The 21,020-nt window shown below is 40.1% G+C and overlaps 1 protein-coding gene across 1 annotated transcript in view; it reads right to left on the reverse strand.

The window, feature by feature from the left end:
* The window catches only part of prmt5 (protein arginine methyltransferase 5), a 47,501-nt gene that overhangs the window by 13,106 nt on the left and 13,375 nt on the right, over window positions 1-21,020 (reverse strand). Inside the window, exons 8-11 of the mRNA XM_061935891.1 lie at window positions 11,133-11,294; window positions 10,985-11,062; window positions 10,854-10,912; window positions 6,281-6,403 (exon numbers count right to left, since the gene is read on the reverse strand). Coding sequence (XP_061791875.1) covers window positions 6,281-6,403; window positions 10,854-10,912; window positions 10,985-11,062; window positions 11,133-11,294 — 422 coding nt within the window. The remainder of the gene's footprint in view (window positions 1-6,280; window positions 6,404-10,853; window positions 10,913-10,984; window positions 11,063-11,132; window positions 11,295-21,020) is intronic.

A 21,020-nucleotide genomic window follows, 5' to 3' on the forward strand; every position in this document is an offset into this window, starting at 1 on the left:
CATTAGTTTTGGATGATACCACAAATTAAGGTATCGATCCGATACCAAGTAGTTACAGGATCATACATTGGTCATAATTCAAGTTCTCATGTGTCCAGGGCCGTATTTTCTGAGTTTATGAATATAATATGAATTAAAAGAAAAGAAAAGAAAACATTTTGTGACGATGAAAAATATCGATGTAACCATAATAGTTTCGAGTAGCTACGCTCTTGTACTTGGTATCATTACAGTGGATGTCAGGTGTAGATCCACCCATGGCGTTTGTTTACATTGTGACGCCGGTGAGCTATTGTCTCCTCCTACGGTGTGTAGTGAAGCATGTTTAGCTATTCCTCTTCCTGCAGTGATAATGATACTTGTAAAAAAACTCACTTTGTCGCCATGACGTGAGGATTAGTGATTTAGAAGAAGCTAAAACACTGTAGATTGCGGATGAATATTAGCCGCATTTCTTAAAGCCCCTCTTCCTGAGGGTGTTTCAGTGTTATAACTTCACCTTTATCGTAAATTTTTAAGCCAAAATGCGTCCTTTCTCCTTTTTCTGTCTACACACTGTCTGCTTGTAAGTACTCCGTGTCTGCGCGCTGCCGAACATGCTCCTCTGCTCGCAAAACCAGCAATGTCACGACGTGACCACGACGTGCCGTCATGCCAGTAAAAAAATATAAATGGCGAACCGGTACTTTTCAAACAGAGTATAGTACTGTTTTTGATTCATTAGTACCGCGATACTATACTAGTACCAGTATACCGTACAACCCTACACTGTATCAACTCTTTATTACTCACACGGCACAATTGACTTCCTACTGCAGAGCTCAGACTTCGTTACTGTCTGCCGCGCCAAGTCTTAAGGGTAATATATTTATTCAACCTTTATTTATCCAGGGTAAGGCACTTAATAACAGGTTCTCATTGACAATACTGACCGAGCAAAAAGAGCTTGTACATGATCTGTAATCATCTCTCTTACCAATAGGACAAATATAATCTCAGAGAAAAATGCAATTTAAAACATTTGTACGCACGTACAGCACTTAAGACCTTCAGTATATCAGTATGTGGAATTAAATGATGGAATGGATTAAGCAAAGAAATCAAAAAAAGTACTAATATGATCCACTTCAAGAAACTCTTCAAACTTAGTGTTTACAAAGTACAAAGAAGAACCATGATAAACATTCTGAATTTATCTCATCCATTCATTCATTTTCTAGATAATATTATTTATCTCACCATATGAATAATAACTTACTTCACTAATTATGTTTAACGGTATTAGTTATTATGGATGTCCCGATACAACTTTTTCACTTCCGATACGATACTGATATTGTAGCCTTGAGTATTGGCCGATACCGATATCAATACGATACGATATAGGCACGAATCATACATATATTTATTCCTTATTTTGTTGTGTGGAATGTTAGAAAAGGCTTGATAAAGTGATGTTACTGATGTTGTAGTGTTAAAACAGAAAACAATAGTCAGCAAGAGTAGGTACAGAAAAAACTGACCCATTTATTATTAACCAATTGGTTACATAAATTTTAACCTTCAACATAAGAGTATTACCTCAACAAATCCAATAAAAACAAAATGTTATATTTAAAGTGCAAAATAACCACTAATACCAACATAATTATACAATTGAATAGAATAAATTAAAAATAAATTAGAAGACCCTGGAAAATAACCTAAATAAATCCAATTAAAAAAACAAAAACGTTTTAAAGTGCAAACAATTCAAGTTCACTTCAGTTATTTTTTTACTGTCAGCATATGTTGGAAACAACTGTGGGCAGGGACAAAAACAACACAATATTGTCCACTGTCCAACTGCTCTAAGTTAAGAGTTCACAGCTCCAATGTAGTAATTACTCTTAGTCTTCACTGAAGAATAGTGTAAACACAATAAACATATCACTATAATAACAAGATCATAAAACAAATAATAGTCAGTGCTGACTACCCTTACTACTCCTCCTCCTCCACTTTCTGCAGTCCGAGCATAACGTGGAGATTTTTTTAAGAAGATAAGCATTGGGCGGCTAGGAATAATGTAGCGAGGTTCGAGGTGCTCCATTAAGCGTTTAAACCCGACATTACTCACCACCGACAGGGGCTGGTCATCCAGCACAATAAACTGGGCTATCTTTTCTGTTATGGCCATTGCCTTTTTGCTGTCCCGTGGTAGTTTGTCACGTCTTGCAAAGCTTTCGGCCAGCGTGGGTTGCTTAAGCGAGCCAGAGGTTTGTTGCTTCGCCTTGCTGCTCTTGCGAAAATCCTCATGTTCTTTTTTGTGGTGTTTTTTCAAATGTGCGATGAGGTTGCTTGTATTGAACATTCCCGGTTCTGTCCCTCCACGGGACACTTGCGCCTGACAAATGTTGCATTTAGCGGCAACGTCTTTGTCCGAGTTTAGGTTAAAATACTTCCACACAGCCGACACCACTACACTTTGCATGCTGTCGTTGTTGTGATCACGTGGGCTGTGCATGCTGGATCAGAGACGCTCTTCTTCCGCGGCCGGCACCAACGTTAATTAAGGGGCATTGCCGCCACCTACCGTGTTGGAGTGTGATCAAACCAGAGTCACCTATTATAGACGTGCTGCAGCGGTAAATGGACAGCTTATATCGGAGTTTTTAGATTCAGTCCGATAAAATCCGATATTCACTTTTTTGGCTAATATCGGACTGATTTCCGATATCAATATCGGATCGGGACATCCCTATTAGTTATGGAGTATATTGTGAATAATTGAGAAAAGGAAGTGAACAAAAGTTTTAGCAACTGCTATATAAAGGAAAAAGGGGTAGGATTAAATAAGATCGGCTTCTTCCTACTCCTTTTCGAACATGTTGAATAGAGAAACTGGAAATTGTGATGCATCATGTTGTATGCATGCATGTTCCAAATGAACACAAACAAAAATTCCCTCTATAGATCGCTCTAAACCGTTCACAAATGGTCTGAATGTGGGGTAGTAAATATGTTGCAACATAAATTATTGTTTGAGATGTTTGTCCTTGTCAAGAGTGAAGTAAACATGCCAGCAAGTGTTTCTGTAATTATAAATATTGTTGTAATTTAAAATCAAAACAGTAGAGTAATTTGACAATGAACTCCAGATATGTGCTTTTGCGGCAATCTATGGTCTACTTTTAAAGCGCGGTATAAAACGAGTAAAACATGTTTACAATTTGTGTTGCAATCCTGTGCTTTTTGAGGTTAAGGTTACAAGCAGTGTTGGGACTGCGTTACTGTAACGCCGTTAGTTTCGGCGGTAACTAGTAATCTAACGCGTTATTTTTTATATTCAGTAACTCAGTTACCGTTACTACATGATGCGTTACTGCGTTATTTTACGTTATTTTTTATGTAGTATCGGCTAGAAACAGAAGATCTGAGTGTTTCATTTCAGCGCAGCGGTGTTGTCCTTCTGTGTCACAAGGAAAAGAAGAGGCTTGCAGAGAAGAGCCGTGCTTTGTGTGGGTGGGGGCGGGGGGAGACGTTCCTCCAGGGCCTATGTACTTCGGTGCTAACAACCTTCACTTTATCCGGAAGTGGGTCTTTACAGCTGAGAGTGAATGACGAGTCCGGCGGTTTGTTGCAACTTTATTGGACGCAGCCATCCACCAAGCTAGAGCACCTGCACGCACTCACTGTAACCGGTCCCTCACCTCTCTCGCCCACTCACTCACGTCACATGCTGTCATATCTTAAAGGGCCACCCACACACACACATTTCATAACAACTAACAAGACATCATAGTGAAGCCAGAAGTCGAGTTTCTTAACATGGAGACATTCTCAACACTTTTCTTTTGTCGAGCACAAAGAAAATAACATTTTAGTTAAATGTAAGTTGTGTCTTGGATCAAAGATCCTATCTACTTAAAGTTAAAGTGCCATTATGTTGCAGCTATTCAAAATAGTTTTGTCAATTTGTTCTGGCCTGAAATAAATTGGCCCTTTGAAACATATCTTTGTCTTTGTGTGTTGTATGTAGACCACATTGCTTTCTGAGTTCAGTGATGCAAATGCATGTCAAGTTGATCAACAGATTGTATTATTCTCCAGTGCAATAACAGTACTGAAATGAAGGCTAAAAGGGCATTAATGGGAGCCTTAAAAAAAAAGGGAAAAAGTAGAAGTAACTAAATAGTTACTTTTCACAGTAACGCATTACGTTTTGGTGTAAGTAACTGAGTTAGTAACTGAGTTACTTTTAAAATAAAGTAACTAGTAACTGTAACTAGTTACTGGTTTTCAGTAACTAACCCAACACTGGTTACAAGGAGCACTGAAAAAACAAATTTAACAACAAAAAATAATCTCTAAATTTGCAAGTTAATTTAATGTTATTGGAAAAAATAAGCATTACAACTAGGGCTGGGCGATATATCAATATACTCGATGTATCGCGGGTTTGTCTCTGTGCGATATAGAAAATGACTATATAGTGATATTGGAGTATACGTTCTCACGCAGTTGATTTTAGCTGCGGGCATTACACTACAGGTGTTTCTCACTCTCTTATCTCTCCTTCTCCAAGAGACGTAAAACAAGCGCACCTTCTTACATACGTCACATACGTTTACGCCCTCGCGGAGCAGAGAGGTAGCAGCGTGGTTAACGTTAGCTGTGGTGCGAGTGGTAATATGAGAGAAAGAAAGTGCCAATCTGGTAACAAATGAAGGAAGAATTAATTCCCAAGAAAAACAGCAGGGGGTCCATCGTCTGGCGGTGGTTTGGCTTCAAGCGGGAAGATGTTGAACAGTAATATGTCAAGTATGCGGCAAAAAGCGTTGCTACAAAAAGTAGCAGCTCTACTAATGTGTAGCATCATTTGAAAAGTCACCCGCTAGAGAATGAAGAGTGCTTGAAACTCCGCATGTCAACATCTCGACCGGTGGAACACCCACAAAATGCCCAAGCAACCATTTCCACATCAACACCGTATGAAACAAATAGTCAACAACAGAAGGAGATAACGTCCGCAGGAACCTACCACATAGCGAAGGACATACACTATTTGATTTCCTATTATGCAGCTCATTTTTATTTGACACTTATTGAAATATCTTGTGTGACATCATGCACAAAAGTGCACTTTATTTGTTTAAACTATTGTAGTGGCATTCTGTACAAAAAGTGCACTTTAATTTAGTGTTTTGATATGTCATCTTAGTGACATCATGCACAAAAGTGCACTAATAGCTTGTTTTAAAATGTCTCTGACAATCTTGCACTTTGTTTTGAAAAGACATGAATATTTGTGCCACTGCTTAATAACTGTTTAATAAATACACTTTGAGTTGTGATTTCCCTCTCTGCATGAAAGTTTAAATTGAGCATATATTAATGCAGTATGAAGAATGTTTTAATGTAGACACATAGAATCATCATACTGCTGTGATTATATGCATCAAGTGTTCATTCAAGGCTAAGGCAAAATATCCAGATATATATCGTGTATCGTGACATGGCCTAAAAATATCCAGATATTATTAAAAGGCCGTACCGCCCAGCCCTACACCAAATGTTTCTGTAATTATAAATATTGCTGTGAAATATAATCAAAACAGAGTAATTTGGCAATGAACTCCAGATATGTGCTTTTGCTACAATCTACGGTCTACTTTTAAAATGGTAAATGGGTTATAATTGTATAGCACTTTTCTACCTTCAAGGTACTCAAAGCGCTTTGACACTATTTCCACATTCACACACACATTCACACACTGATGGAGGGAGCTGCCATGCAAGGCGCTAACCAGCAGCCATCAGGAGCAAGGGGTGAAGTGCCCTGCCCAAGGACACAACGGACATGACTAGGATGGTAGAAGGTGGGGATTGAACCCCAGTAACCAGCAACACTCCGATTGCTGGCACGGCCACTCTACCAACTTTGCCACACCGTCCCTAAAGTGCGGTATAAAACGAGTAAAACATGTTTACAATTTGTGTTGCAATCCTGTGCTTTTTGAGGTTAAGGTTGCAAGGAGCACTGAAAACAAAACAAATTTAACAACAAAAAAAAAACGATAAATTTGCAAGTTAATTTAATGTTATTGAAAAAAAAAAAAAGCCTTGCAACTTAAAAAAATTCAAATAAATAAGCTTCTGCGGATTTAGGCATTTTAGGCCGTAACAACAATCGCAAAAAAAAAGCCTGCGAAATCCAGGAGAGACTAGTTTACGAGTCACAAAAAAAATGCAACAGTGTTTAACAGCTGGGAATGAGAATGATTAGAAGGCCACTCACGTGATAACAGCATTGGGATTCTTCTCCACGGCGTACACTTTCAGCTTTCTGTCCGCCTGCTTGGCAGCACGCAGCGAGGCATTGACCAGGGGACCCCTGCCTGCCCCCAACACCATCAGTACTCTGCCAGCAGATAACAGAACACTATTCTTCAAGAAGGCACTGACCATGGCAGTTACAACTACATCAGTTTTGGTGACTTTCACAGTGCAGTTTGCCTTAGTATGTGCAGGTGCAGCAGTGGCCATGTATGATTATATAGTCAGGCATGTCATTTGAAACTTCATGAAAAGGACTGAAAATAAGATGGAGGTCTGGGGCCGCCTTTGAGTCATGTTTGTTTCAAAATGATTAAACTATTCCACTGTTTTTCAACCTTTTTTGAGCCAAGGCTTTCGAAAAATGTGGAGGCACACCACCAGCAGAAAACATTAAAAAAATGAAACTCAGCAGCTGATGTTGACAATAAAAAGTTGTACTCGCAAGTGTTGGATAAGAATTCAAATCATAACCAATAGAGATGTCCGATAATGGCTTTTTTGCCGATATCCGATATTGTCCAACTCTTAATTACCGATTCCGATATCAACCGATACAGATGTATACAGTCGTGGAATTAACACATTATTATGCCTAATTGTGTTGTGATGCACCGCTGGATGCATTAAACAATGTAACAAGGTTTTCCAAAATAAATCAACTCAAGTTATGGAAAAAAAATGCCAACATGGCACTGCCATATTTATTATTGAAGTCACAAAGTGCATTATTTTTTTTTAACATGCCTCAAAACAGCAGCTTGGAATTTGGGACATGCTCTCCCTGAGAGGTGGGCGGGGTTGGGGTAGTGGGATGTGTATATTGTAGCATCCCGGAAGAGTTAGTGCTGCAAGGGGTTCTGGGTATTTGTTCTGTTGTGTTTATGTTGTGTTACGGTGCGGGTGTTCTCCCGAAATGTGTTTGTCATTCTTGTTTGGTGTGGGTTCACAGTGTGGCGCATATTTGTAACAGTGTTAAAGTTGTTTATACGGCCACACTCAGCGTGACCTGTATGGCTGTTGACCAAGTATGCATTGCATTCACTTGTGTGTGAAAAGCCGTAGATATTATGTGATTGGGCCGGCACGCCAAGGCAGTGCCTTTAAGGTTTATTGGCGCTCTGTACTTCTCCCTACGTCCGTGTACACAGCGGCGTTTTAAAAAGTCATCCTTTTTGAAACCGATACCGATAATTTCCGATTACACATTTTAAAGCATTTATCGGCCGATAATATCGTCAGTCCGATATTATCGGACATCTCTAGTTTTCAACCTTTTTTGAGCCAAGGCACATTTTTTTCATTGAAAAAATGTGGAGGCACACCACCAGCAGAAAACATTAAAAAATGAAACTCAGCAGCTGATATTGACAATAAAAAGTTGTTCTCGCAAGTGTTGGATAAGAATTCAAACCATAACCAAGCATGTATGACTATAGCTCTTGTCTCAAAGTAGGTGTACTGTCACATCACGCCCTGACTTATTTGGAGTTTTTTGCTGTCTTCTTGTGTGTAGTGTTTTAGTTCTTGTCTTGCACTCCTATTTTGGTGGCTGTTGTCCTGTTTTGTTGGTATAGAAGTTTCATGTGTTCCTTGAGCGCTATTCCCCACACCTGTTTTGTTTTAGCAATCAAGACTTTTTCAGTTGTCGCTATCCTTCTTTGCGGGGACATTGTTGTCATGTCATGTTCGGATGTACTTTGTGGACGCCGTCTGCTCCACACGCTGTAAGTCTTTGCTGTCGTCCAGCATTCTGTTTTTGTTTACTTTGCAACCAGTTCAGTTTGAGTTTCGTTTTGCATAGCCTTCCCTAAACTTCGATACCTTTTCTTAACGGCACTCACCTTTTTATTTTTGGTTTAAGCATTAGATACCTTTTTACCTGCACGCTGTCGCCTGCATATTGTGATCACGACAAACCGTGTTCGATTACAATTAAGAATCGTTACAAATTAGAATGGCGATTCATTCAAAAATCTTTTTTTTTTTTTTTACTACAGTTTGATTCTGGAACAGACTAATCCAGTTTCATATGAGGTCATTATGGAAAATGTGTTTTTAACCCTTGTGTAATGTTCATATTGTTGTTACTCAGCCAGCGTTTGTGGGTCTGATGGACCCGTTGCATTTTGTGGCTTTTAATGCCTCACAAATCAAACACTTTTATGTTAAAATACTGAACAGATGTTTACCTTATCCCAATAAACATCTGTTCAGTATTATAACATAAAAGTGTTTGACTGTGAGGCATTAAAAGCCACAAAATGCAATGGGTCCATCAGACCCACAAACGCTGGCTGAGTAACAACAATATGAACGTCGCACGTAAAATTTCTCTGCATCCCACAGGGATTCTTCTTTTGTGTTTCTTCACCTGCGGTTCCCACACAAGGTTGCAACATTGTTTGTCAACACTGTCTGCTCTCATTTTCTCGCACATTTGACCCTCTGATATTCTGTGTACCTACACTCCGTCCTCCTCCTGTCTAGTCCTACTGTGTGTGTGTGTGTGTGTGTGGGTGGGTGGGTGGTTGCGTGTGGTACACAGAACATCAATTTCCACACTTCTATTATTAGTTGTGGACCCGGACATCTTATATGTAATAGAAATGTGTAGGGGGGGGTGTATGGTGTGTGTTCATTAAATATGTATTCTGATATATGTTCTTCACAGAAAATGAGCCAAAGTCAGTGAGTCTCAGTTTGAAAAATTAATTACCGTAATTGTATAATTTTTCTTTTAATAAAACATGAAAACGGGTCCCACAGACCCGAACACCACACAAGGGTTAAAATCCAACTGGAGGTCATTATTGGCCAGACAGAAAATGGTTGTGGTTCACCCTGTAGGCTCCATTGTGGTTAGGGATGTCCCGATCCAGGTTTTTGCACTTCCGATCCCGATATTGTTTTTGCATTTCCGATCCGATACCGATACTGACCGATACCAATACTGGCCTATCCGAGCATGTATTAAAGTTTAAAGTTATTTAGCCTACTTAGTTGTCAGAATCATGTTGAAAAGGGTTTTAGTACTCTTGATAACAACTAGCCAGCTGAATTAGGGGAGTTTGAATAATACACAATGGTTGGTAACAAGAAACTGACCTGTTTATTCAAGGATAAACACAAAATAGACAAAATTATACATGACAAACAGAAATGGCATCATTGAACTAGGGCTGGGCGATATGGCCTTTTTTAAATATTACGATATTTTAAGGCCATATTGCGATACACAATATATATCTCGATATTTTGCCTTAGCCTTGAATGAACACTTGATGCATATAATCACAGCAGTATGATGATTCTATGCGTTTTGATTGATTGAGACTTTTATTAGTAGGTTGCACAGTGAAGTACATATTCCGTACAATTGACCACTAAATGGTAACACCCGAATAAGTTTTTCAACTTGTTTAAGTCGGGGAGATTCATGATACAGATATATACTATCAGATATATACTATCATCATAATACAGTCATCACACAAGATAATCACATTGAATAATTTACATTATTTATAAACTAGGGTGTGGAGGGGGGCGCCGGATGTAAGTGTCAAAAAGACAGCCAAAAGAGTTTGATATGAGAATAAATCTAAAGTTAAAATATAGGGTAGAAATGCACCCATTTGCAGGAAATGTAGTCTTGATTTTCAACATTTTCTTTCAAGGCTTGCATGTCTACATTAAAAGATTCTTCTTCATACTGCATTAATATATGCTACTTTTAAACTTTCACGCAGAGAAGGAAATCAGAACTAAAAAAATCACTAATTTTTTTTATACGGTGTTGATGTGGAAATTTTTGCCTCGGCATTTTGATGGTGTGGGCGTGTGGCACCGAATGGAGATAAGCGTCTCGACAGACGTTACAATATTTGAACAATGATGACGAAAACTGTTTTCTCGGTCATGTCCGTGTGTCGAAAATTGTTATGCGCTTATTTTTTTATTTGATTTTGTGCTTGGCATAGATTTGCTATGCGCAGAGGACGCTTAAACAGTGTGCAATTGCACAGGCGAGCACCTTAGAGGGAGCGTTGCTCCCACGGCTGCGCTAGCATCACAGCTAACGTTAGCCATGCTGCTACCTCTCTGCTCGGGGAGGACGTATACGTATGTGACGTATGTCGTGACAGTATGTGACGTGTGTAAGAAGGTGCGCTTGCTGTCTGTGAGAGGGAGACACAGGAAAGAGTGAGAAGAGCCTGTCGTGTAATGCCAGCAGCTAAAAGCAACTGCGTGAGAATTCACAGACCTGTGGATGTGTTGAAGGTGTGCTGGAAAATGCGGAACGGAAATTACGGAGCAGCAGAAAAGTGGAATGTATTATTTAAATCGGTGCGTTGGAAAACACGGACCGGAGTTTGTTTTTTTTAAACTGGATCGGCATTTTCCCATGCCTTGCCGATACGCAATTTTTGGCAAATATCGGCAGCCGATCCGATCCAAATATCGGATCGGGACATCCCTAATTGTGGTCAACATTTTCGGTAATTCTTATTTTGTTCACTGACTTTACTTACTGAACATTGGTGTCTTTCTGTTCTTCTGGGACTCGATCAAGCAGGCATTTATACACAGCCTGTCGACAAGACAATACAGTTTTAGGAAACGTGTCAGAAAAGCAGACTTTTAGTGGCATCAATGAACACACCTGTTGGTACTGTGAATATTTAATAGGATCCTTCTCAAACACTTCGTATGTCTGCGACTCCAGGTTATCCATTAGGGGCTTAAAAGAAGAATGAACAAGAAATATAAGGAATAATAGATATAAGGACAAACAGAGTGTCAGTCAGTACCTGTAGCGGAGACTGGAGGTAGTCTTCATAACCTTTGGCGAAGAGCTCGTAGGAATTCGGTGCGGGCCGGTTCTGACTGATGTATTCCAGGTATTGCAGATACGAACGGAAGTCCTTGTCAGTGTGGCGACTTGTGCCTGTAAAGATGAATTGTGCCTCCAACTGTGAAAGATGAACATTTGAATTAAAACCCACTACGGTGTTAAAAATCACAAAACGGAACTCTGGATTGCGCAACTAGGTCAACTTGAACTACAGTGGAAGTGGTTTGTGTAGCTTGTTGACGTGAGCCGAATGGAAACTAGTTCATGTGACTAAAGCCATGGACAGAAGAAAATGGGCGATGAAGGATTATTGAACCAATGGCAGTTTGTTGACATTGTTTTGCTTAATTTTTATGTATTTAGATTATTCTCTTTTTTTGTAATGTTTCATACTCTAATCCAACGGAGCTGCTGTGATCATTTCATTGTATATCTTAACAATAAAGCTTATGTACATGTGCAAACCTTCTTTCCAGTGGCCAACAATCTAGAATCCTGTTCAATACTGCCGTGATTTTATTTTAAAGCTTATTTTGCACTAGGGATGTAACGATATTAAATGTTATATCACGTTATGGCGAGATTGTTGAATTCACTCAAACTGAAGTCTTTTATCTTAATTTTATTTAAAAATAAACAGCTATAGTAAATTGACACAAAATTCACTGTCTTGGGAGAAAAAACATTAAATATTTTTTCTGGAGTCTTAAGAGCCATTTTACGATAATGTAAATTAATGTAATTTTTTTTCCTCATTTTAATTTGTAAAAGTTTTAGATTTTTTTATTTATTGATAAAGGCAAATTGAGATTTCCCTTTGCTTCACGTCCGGTTTATGGGCTGTCATCCAAGTTCACTTTGTTGTAGACAAGTTTCGTTTAAATAAAGTTGTCAAAAACCCAAAAACAAACACCCTGTGTCTTAATCTTCCGAGTTTAGTTTAGTTTATTAAGGATCCCCATTAGTCTACACCGCAGTGGAGACTATTCTTCCTGGGGTCCAGGCAAAAAACATCACACAATCACAAAACAAAAGACTACAATGCAGTACAACATGATCAAATAATAAAATATTGTAATACAAAAATAGCAACAACAAAAAACCAAAAAAAAACTTCGACTTGACATAATAATGTTCGTACCAAAGATAAAAAGAGCAATATAAAAATAGATATATTTTTGCAAAAATAAAACAAAGAACCAATGGCGTAAAATATACACATTAGTGTACCAAAGACAAACAATAGGTGACGAAAAAGTACCATCCATCCATTTTCTACTGCTTGTCCCATAATCAATCAATAAAACCAGTCATGACATTAGGTACAATCTAAAATAATCTCTTTCCGCAATACGTCTCCTCTTAGTCTATTTTTAAAACCCACTCTGCTGGTGATTGATAGCAGATATTGTGGAAGTTGATTCCAGTAAGTGATTGCCCGATACATTAGTCTCTTTCAAAACATCAGTTTTGGTTTTAAAGGGGAACATTATCACAATTTCAGAATTGTTAAAACCATTAAAAATCAGTTCCCAGTGGCTTATTATATTTTTCGAAGTTTTTTTCAAAATGTTACCCATCACGTAATATCCCTAAAAAAAGCTTCAAAGTGCCTGATTTTAACCATCGTTATAAACATCCGTCCATTTTCCTGTGACGTCACATAGTGATGCCAACACAAACAAACATGGCGGATAGAACAGCAAGCTATAGCGACATTAGCTCGGATTCAGACTCGGATTTCAGCGGCTTAAGCGATTCAACAGATTACGCATGTATTGAAACGGATGGTTGTAGTGTGGAGGCAGGTAGCGAAAACGAAATTGAAGAAGAAACTGAAGCTATTGAGCCATATCGGTTTGAACTGTATGCAAGCGAAACCGACGAAAACGACACGACAGCCAGCGACACGGGAGAAAGCGAGGACGAATTCGGTGATCGCCTTCTAACCAACGATTGGTATGTGTTTGTTTGGCATTAAAGGAAACTAACAACTATGAACTAGGTTTACAGCATATGAAATACATTTGGCAACAACATGCACTTTGAGAGTGCAGACAGCCCAATTTTCATCAATTACTATATTCTGCAGACATACCCTCATGTCAGCAGGCCAGGGAAGCTAGGGTCGATATTCTTCTCTTGATCATCTTCGGGACGGTGTGAGCCAAGACATCCAGGGGGTTTAGCTCGCTCGTCTGCGGGAACAAACTGCTGCCATTGCTTGCCGTGCTATCGAGGTCCTTTGTCCCTGAATTGCTCACACACTCCGGCAGATTCAATGGGGGTCTGGCGGCAGATTTCTTTGACTATCGTTGGAAATGCATCTGCTTTGAGTGTCGCAGGATATCCACACATTCTTGCCATCTCTGTCGTAGCATAGCTTTCGTCGGTAAAGTGTGCGGAACAAACGTCCAATTTCTTGCCACTTTCGCATCTTTGGGCCAAAGGTGCAACTTGAATGCGTCCCTGTTCGTGTTGTTACACCCTCCAACAACACACCGACGAGGCATGATGTCTCCAAGGTACGGAAAACAGTCGAAAAAACGGAAAATAACAGAGCTGTTTTGACCCGGTGTTTGAGAAAATGGCGGATTGCTTCCCGATGCGATATTCGCTCCGAGAGCGAATATTAGAAAGGCGTTTAATTCGCCAAAATTCACCCATTTAAAGTTCGGAAATCGGTTAAAAAAATATATGGTCTTTTTCTGCAACATCAAGGTATATATTAACGTTTACATAGGTCTGGTGATAATGTTCCCCTTTAAGACGGGTGAGAGCACGTCTTAGGGCTAGCCTGGTACCATAGTTGTGACTTTCACTAGCAAACAACAGCTGAGAATACAGATAAGCAGGTTTATGGTATGTATAGATTAAAAAAAAAAAAAAAAAAGAATTCAACTACAAGCTAGTCTTTCACCAACTCTCATCCATGACATTTCATTATGCATGATCTCAATGCCGGTCCTAACTGAGCAATGGAGAGCTAGTCTGGCAGCTCTGTTTTGGGTAAGCTGCATTTTATTTACCGTATTTTCCGCACCATTAGCCGCACCTAAAAACCACAAATTTACTCAAACGCTGACAGTGCGGCTTTTAACCCGGTGCGCTTTATATATGGATAAATATTAAGATTCATTTTCATAAAGTTTCGTTCTCGCAACTTCGGTAAACAGCCGCCATCTTTTTTCCCGGTAGAGCAGGAAGCGCTTCTTCTTCTACGCAAGCAACCGCCAAGGTAAGCACCCGCCCCCATAGAACAGGAAGCGCTTCTTCTTGTACTGTAAGCAACCACCCGCCCCCGGAAGAAGAAGAAGCGCGCGGTGCATGCTGGGATATGTGACGTTTCATTTCCATTTGTGTGTTTATGTAAAGACCGCAAAATGGCTCCTATTAAGTGTGTTGTCTGTCTAATTATAAATAATGCAGACGAGGCGTGTTAACTGAGTTCTCAACGTTTACTCACAGCGTGCTCATAACCACATTCTAACTCCCAGCATACAACAACGCTTCTCAGGGCTACCGCGCATGCTCGTAACTATCGTTGCATGCTGGGTAGTGTAGTTGTTATATTTGCTAGCTCATAACATCACATTAAGAGACACGCTTACGCGCTTAATTCAATACTCGCCGTCATTCCGGGTGGATTGACAAAAGACCTCCAGCCGCTAGATATTGGTGTCAACAGGGCATTCGAAGCTAGACTGCTAACTGCGTGGGAACAATGGATGACAGAAGGCGAACACACATTCACTAAGACAGGGAGGCAGCGCCAGACGACGCCAACATCTGCCAGTGGATCGTAAATGCCTGGGCAGATATTTCGGTCACAACTGTGGTCCGAGCTTTCCGGAAGGCAGGATTCACAGAACTGCTGGATAACAGTGACACTGACTCCGATGACTTCGACGAGACGGAACCGGCCATTTTGGATCTCACATTTGCCCAACTTTTCACTTCGGACACCGAAGACTAAGGATTTACGAATGAAGAATAACTTCAGAAAGTGAGCGCTATGTTTATTTTGTGTGTTGTGACATTAACGTTCGAGCAACATTATGTTGCTATTGCTCTGCACTATTTTGAATTTTACTATGTTTGTGATTGCACATTTGCGTACATTTTGGGAGTGAACAGAGTTGTTAGAACGCTGGTTTTTAATATATTATTAAAGTTTGACTGACCTATCTGACTGTTTTTTTGACATTCCCTTTAGTGCAGCGTAGGCGCGGCTTATAGTCCGGGGCGGCTTATTGGTGGACAAAGTTATGAAATATGCCATTCATTGAAGGTGCGGCTAATAATCCGGTGCGCCTTATAGTGCGGAAAATACGGTAGTTCTTGTTTCGATCCATTAGACCAGATTGCTGGGCAGTAGTCAAGATGTGACAATATAAGGGATTGTATAACTTGCTTAGTAGTTGTGTTAGTTAAAAAATAGGCACTTCTTCTTATGATTGAGATGCTTCTGCTCATTTGTGTTACTATGTTATTAATGTGAGTGGTCCAAGATAGTCTTTCATCTATTGTGACTCCCAGCAACCTGGCCTCTTTAACTTGCTCAATATGAACTCCGTCCAAAGAAACATTTAATATGCGTTCCTTTCTCTGAGCATGTTTTGAGTATAGATCGATCACTCGTTTCTGAGAACACAGCTTGTAGTTTCAATGTGCACAATTGAATATTATAGTGGTGTGTTTATACAGGTTTAGCTCGTGGTATGTCGTTTCTTCATAAGGAAAGACGTTAAAGGGGAACATTATCACCAGACCTATGTAAGCATCAATATATACCTTAAAGTTGCAGAAAAATGACCATATGTTTTTTTAACCAATTTCCGAACTCTAAATGGGCGAATTTTGGCGAATTAAACGCCTTTCTATTATTCGCTCTCGGAGCGATGACGTCACAACGTGACGTTACATCGGGAAGCAAACCGCCATTTTCTCAAACACCGAGTCAAATCAGCTCTTGTTATTTTCCGTTTTTTTCGACTGTTTTTCCGTACCCTGGAGACATCATGCCTCGTCGGTGTGTTGTCGGAGGGTGTAACAACACGAACAGGGACGGATTCAACTTGCAAAAGTGGCCCAAAGATGCGAAAGTGGCAAGAAATTGGACGTTTGTTCCGCACACTTTACCGACGAAAGCTATGCTACGACAGAGATGGCAAGAATGTGTGGATATCCTGCGACACTCAAAGCAGATGCATTTCCAACGATAAAGTCAAAGAAATCTGCCGCCAGACCCCCATTGAATCTGCCGGAGTGTGTGAGCAATTCCTGGACAAAGGGCTTCGGTAGCACGGCAAGCAATGGCGGCAGTTTGTTCCCGCAGACGAGCGAGCTAAACCCCCTGGATGTCTTGGCTCACACCGTCCATTATGCTACCGAAGATGATCAAGAGAAGAATATCGACCCTAGCTTCCCTGGCCTGCTGACATCAACTCCAAAACTGGACAGATCAGCTTTCAGGAAAAGATAGTGGATGAGGGTATGTCTACAGAATATATTAATTGATGAAAATTGGGCTGTCTGCACTCTCAAAGTGCATGTTGTTGCCAAATGTATTTCATATGCAGTAAACCTAGTTCATAGTTGTTAGCTTCCTTTAATGCCAAACAAACACATACCAATCGTTGGTTAGAAGGCGATCGCCGAATTCGTCCTCGCTTTCTCCCGTGTCGCTGGCTGTCGTGTCGTTTTCGTCGGTTTCGCTTGCATACGGTTCAAATCGATATGGCTCAATAGCTTCAGTTTCTTCTTCAATTTCCTTTTCGCTACCTGCCTCCACACTACAACCATCCGTTTCAATACATGCGTAATCTGTTGAATCGCTTAAGCCGCTGAAATCCGAGTCTGAATCCGAGCTAATGTCGCTATAGCTTGCTGTTCTATGCGCCATGTTTGTTTGTGTTGGCATCACTATGTGACGTCACAGGAAAATGGACGGGTGTATATAACGATGGTTAAAATCAGGCACTTTGAAGCTTTTTTAGGGATATTGCGTGATGGGTAAAATTTTGAAAAAAACTTCGAAAAATAAAATAAGCCACTTGGAACTGATTTTTAATGGTTTTAACCCTTCTGAAATTGTGATAATGTTCCCCTTTAACGGGTCTCGTGTTCACGTTCACCGACCGTCGTCTGTGAGTTGATCAAAGAGCAGCTATCAATCATGGTTCAATCATTTTAATTCAAAACGGGAATATTAACAGTCGTAAAATTGACCGTGGTTATCATTAATACAGTTAATCGTTACATCCCGACTTAGCACTAAACAGGAAGTCACTAATACAGTCCTTGGTTTTCTGTCATCTTCATTAATGTCCTATAATATGGTCCGTTACAACCAAGTCTGACCTGAACAAACTGCAACTTGTTCAGAACAGAGCGGCTAGACTGCTACTTAAAGGGGAACATTATCACCAGACCTATGTAAGCGTCAATATATACCTTGATGTTGCAGAAAAAAGACCAAAATTTTTTTTAACCGATTTCCAAACTCCAAATGGGTGAATTTTGGCGAATTAAACGCCTTTCTAATATTCGCTCTCGGAGCGATGACGTCACAACGTGACGTCACATCGGGAAGCAATCCGCCATTTTCTCAAACACCGAGTCAAATCAGCTCTGTTATTTTCAGTTTTTTCGACCGTTTTCCGTACGTTGGAGACATCATGCCTCGTCGGTGTGTTGTCGGAGGGTGTAACAACACGAACAGGGACGGATTCAAGTTGCACCAGTGGCCCAAAGATGCGAAAGTGGCAAGAAATTGGACGAAATTTGTTCAAAATACGAGGGTGTGGGGAAAGCCGACGAAACGGTCAGTCGTTTGTTCCGCACACTTTACCAACGAAAGCTATGCTACGACAGAGATGGCAAGAATGTGTGGATATCCTGCGACACTCAAAGAAGATGCATTTCCAACGATAAAGTCAAAGAAATCTGCCGCCAGACCCCCATTGAATCTGCCGGAGTGTGTGAGCCATTCCGGGACAAAGGACCTCGGTAGCACGGCAAGCAATGGCGGCAGTTTGTTCCCGCAGACGAGCAAGCTAAACCCCCCTGGATGTCTTGGCTCACACCGCTTCTACCGTTCCTTATGCCACCGAAGATGATCAAGAGAAGAATATCGACCCTAGCTTCCCTGGCCTGCTGACATCAACTCCAAAACTGGACAGATCAGCTTTCAGGAAAAGAGCGCGGATGAGGGTATGTCTACAGAATATATTAATTGATGAAAACTGGGCTGTCTGCACTCTCAAAGTGCATGTTATTGCCAAATGTATTTCATATGCTGTAAACCTAGTTCATAGTTGTTAGTTTCCTTTAATGCCAAACAAACACATACCAATCGTTGGTTAGAAGGCGATCGCCGAATTCGTCCTCGCTTTCTCCCGTGTCGCTGGCTGTCGTGTCGTTTTCGCTTGCATACGGTTCAAATCGATATGGCTCAATAGCTTCAGTTTCTTCTTCAATTTCATTTTCGCTACCTGCCTCCACACTACAACCATCCGTTTCAATACATGCGTAATCTGTTGAATCGCTTAAACCGCTGAAATCCGAGTCTGAATCCGAGCTAATGTCGCTATAGCTTGCTGTTCTATGCGCCATGTTTGTTTGTGTTGGCATCACTATGTGACGTCACAGGAAAATGGACGGGTGTATATAACGATGGTTAAAATCAGGCACTTTGAAGCTTTTTTTTTTTAGGGATATTGCGTGATGGGTAAAATTTTGAAAAAAACTTCGAAAAATAAAATAAGCCACTGGGAACTGATTTTTAATGGTTTTAACCCTTCTGAAATTGTGATACTGTTCCCCTTTAACGGGGACCGTTGTCAGTGAGTTGATCAAAGAGCAGCTATCAATCATGGTTCAATCATTTTAATTCAAAACGGGAATACTAACAGTCGTAAAATTGACTGCGGTTATCATGAGGGACGGTGTGGCGCAGTGGGAGAGTGGCCGTGCACAACCCGAGGGTCCCTGGTTCAATCCCCACCTAGTACCAACCTCGTCATGTCCGTTGTGTCCTGAGCAAGACACTTCACCCTTGCTCCTGATGGGTGCTGGTTAGCGCCTTGCATGGCAGCTCCCTCCATCAGTGTGTGAATGTGTGTGTGAATGGGTAAATGTGGAAGTAGTGTCAAAGCGCTTTGAGTACCTTGAAGGTAGAAAAGCGCTATACAAGTACAACCCATTTATCATTTATTTATCATTATTAATACGGTTAATCGTTACATCCCTACTTGGCACTAAACAGGAAGTTACTAATACAGTCCTTGGTTTTCTGTCATCTTCATTAATGTCCTATAATATGGTCCGTTACGACCAAGTCTGACCTGAACAAACTGCAACTTGTTCAGAACAGAGCGGCTAGACTGCTACTTAAATGTTCTTTGCGCACTAATATTTCATTTATGCATTCACACCTGTCCTGGTTGTCTGTTGAACAAAAGATGCATTGTAGTCTCCTTATGTTCTTTAGAACTATCATGTTAGATCAGGGGTCTGCAACCCGCGGCTCTGGAGCCGCATGCGGCTCTGGAGCCGCATGCGGCTCTTTCATGCCTCCGCTGTGGCTCCTTTTGGCTTTGAAACCGAATGTCAACAAATAATGGTTACTTGATTTGTTATATTTCATTTTATTTAGTTTATTTTAATTCAACAGTTGTTATTTTGGAGAGTTCTGGGATCTTGTCATATGAAAATAAAACACATTTTAATATATTGTCAATGGAAATGTATGTCACTGCCCTTATGCGACATTTCTTTCTGCCATGCAATTGTATTGTTTTTAGCGGTCAACTCCGAGCAATGGACGGATCAAAAAAGAGAAACATTTTATTTATTTACATTTTTGTTAATTTGGTGTTTTTATTGATGAGGAGGTAGTTGTTTTAAATTTTTAATCAAATGAATATGCCGCAGTCGTATGCCTTCAGAACGTTAGAATGAGTTTATTTTTATTTTTTTATTCATTAATAAGGGAAGGAACAGTGTATTTTTTTCTAATGTTCAAAATAATTTGATTATTTGCTTCGTTATACCCAGAAATACATCAAATAAGTGTTTATTTTCATAAGTCCTATAGCACAAGTGTAAGGAAACTATAAGTGGTGTTATCGTCATTTTAGGAATCTAACAGAGTTCGTGGCTCTAGGTCGGTTTTATTTGGGGGGAAATGGGCTCCAATGGCTCTTTGTATGGTGAAGGTTGCCGACCCCTGTGTTAGATCAATCACCAGATTACTTTTACAAGAGTTTCTAAAATCAACTAACACACATTCATGACACTAGGAATGCCAGCAATGGCTATTTGGCACTTTCTGCTCCCAGGACCAATCTCCTCAAACATACAGTCATGTATGGATGTATATCATTCTGGAATGGGTTGCCATCTCACATTCATCTCTCACAAAGTAAATTGTCATTCAAGACAGCTTTGAAGATACACCTATTGCAGCTGCCCACATGATGTGAATTTTTAATACTGGGTTTAACTAGCTTTTTTTTTTTTTAAATCTTATGTTGTATTTTTCCTTTGTATAATGTTTGGTAATGCATGTATTATCTGTATTTTTATTTTGTATGCTCCTATATGGACCCCAGGAAGACTAGCAGTCGCCTTGGCGTCAGCTAATGGGGATCCATTTAATAAACAAACTGTGCATCTTTTAACGCGACAGTTTTGTCGTTTCTCACTTCTCAGCGATAATGTTGACAAAGCTATAATCCATGTCTACATAAACAAATCCATCCTTCATAAAAATTACCGCTTTGGCTCTCAACTATGTCAACAAAAAGCGGTCTGACATGGACCATGCGGACTGAATGTT

This window comes from Nerophis lumbriciformis, linkage group LG03 (assembly GCF_033978685.3).
Source record: "Nerophis lumbriciformis linkage group LG03, RoL_Nlum_v2.1, whole genome shotgun sequence".
NCBI lineage: Eukaryota > Metazoa > Chordata > Actinopteri > Syngnathiformes > Syngnathidae > Nerophis > Nerophis lumbriciformis.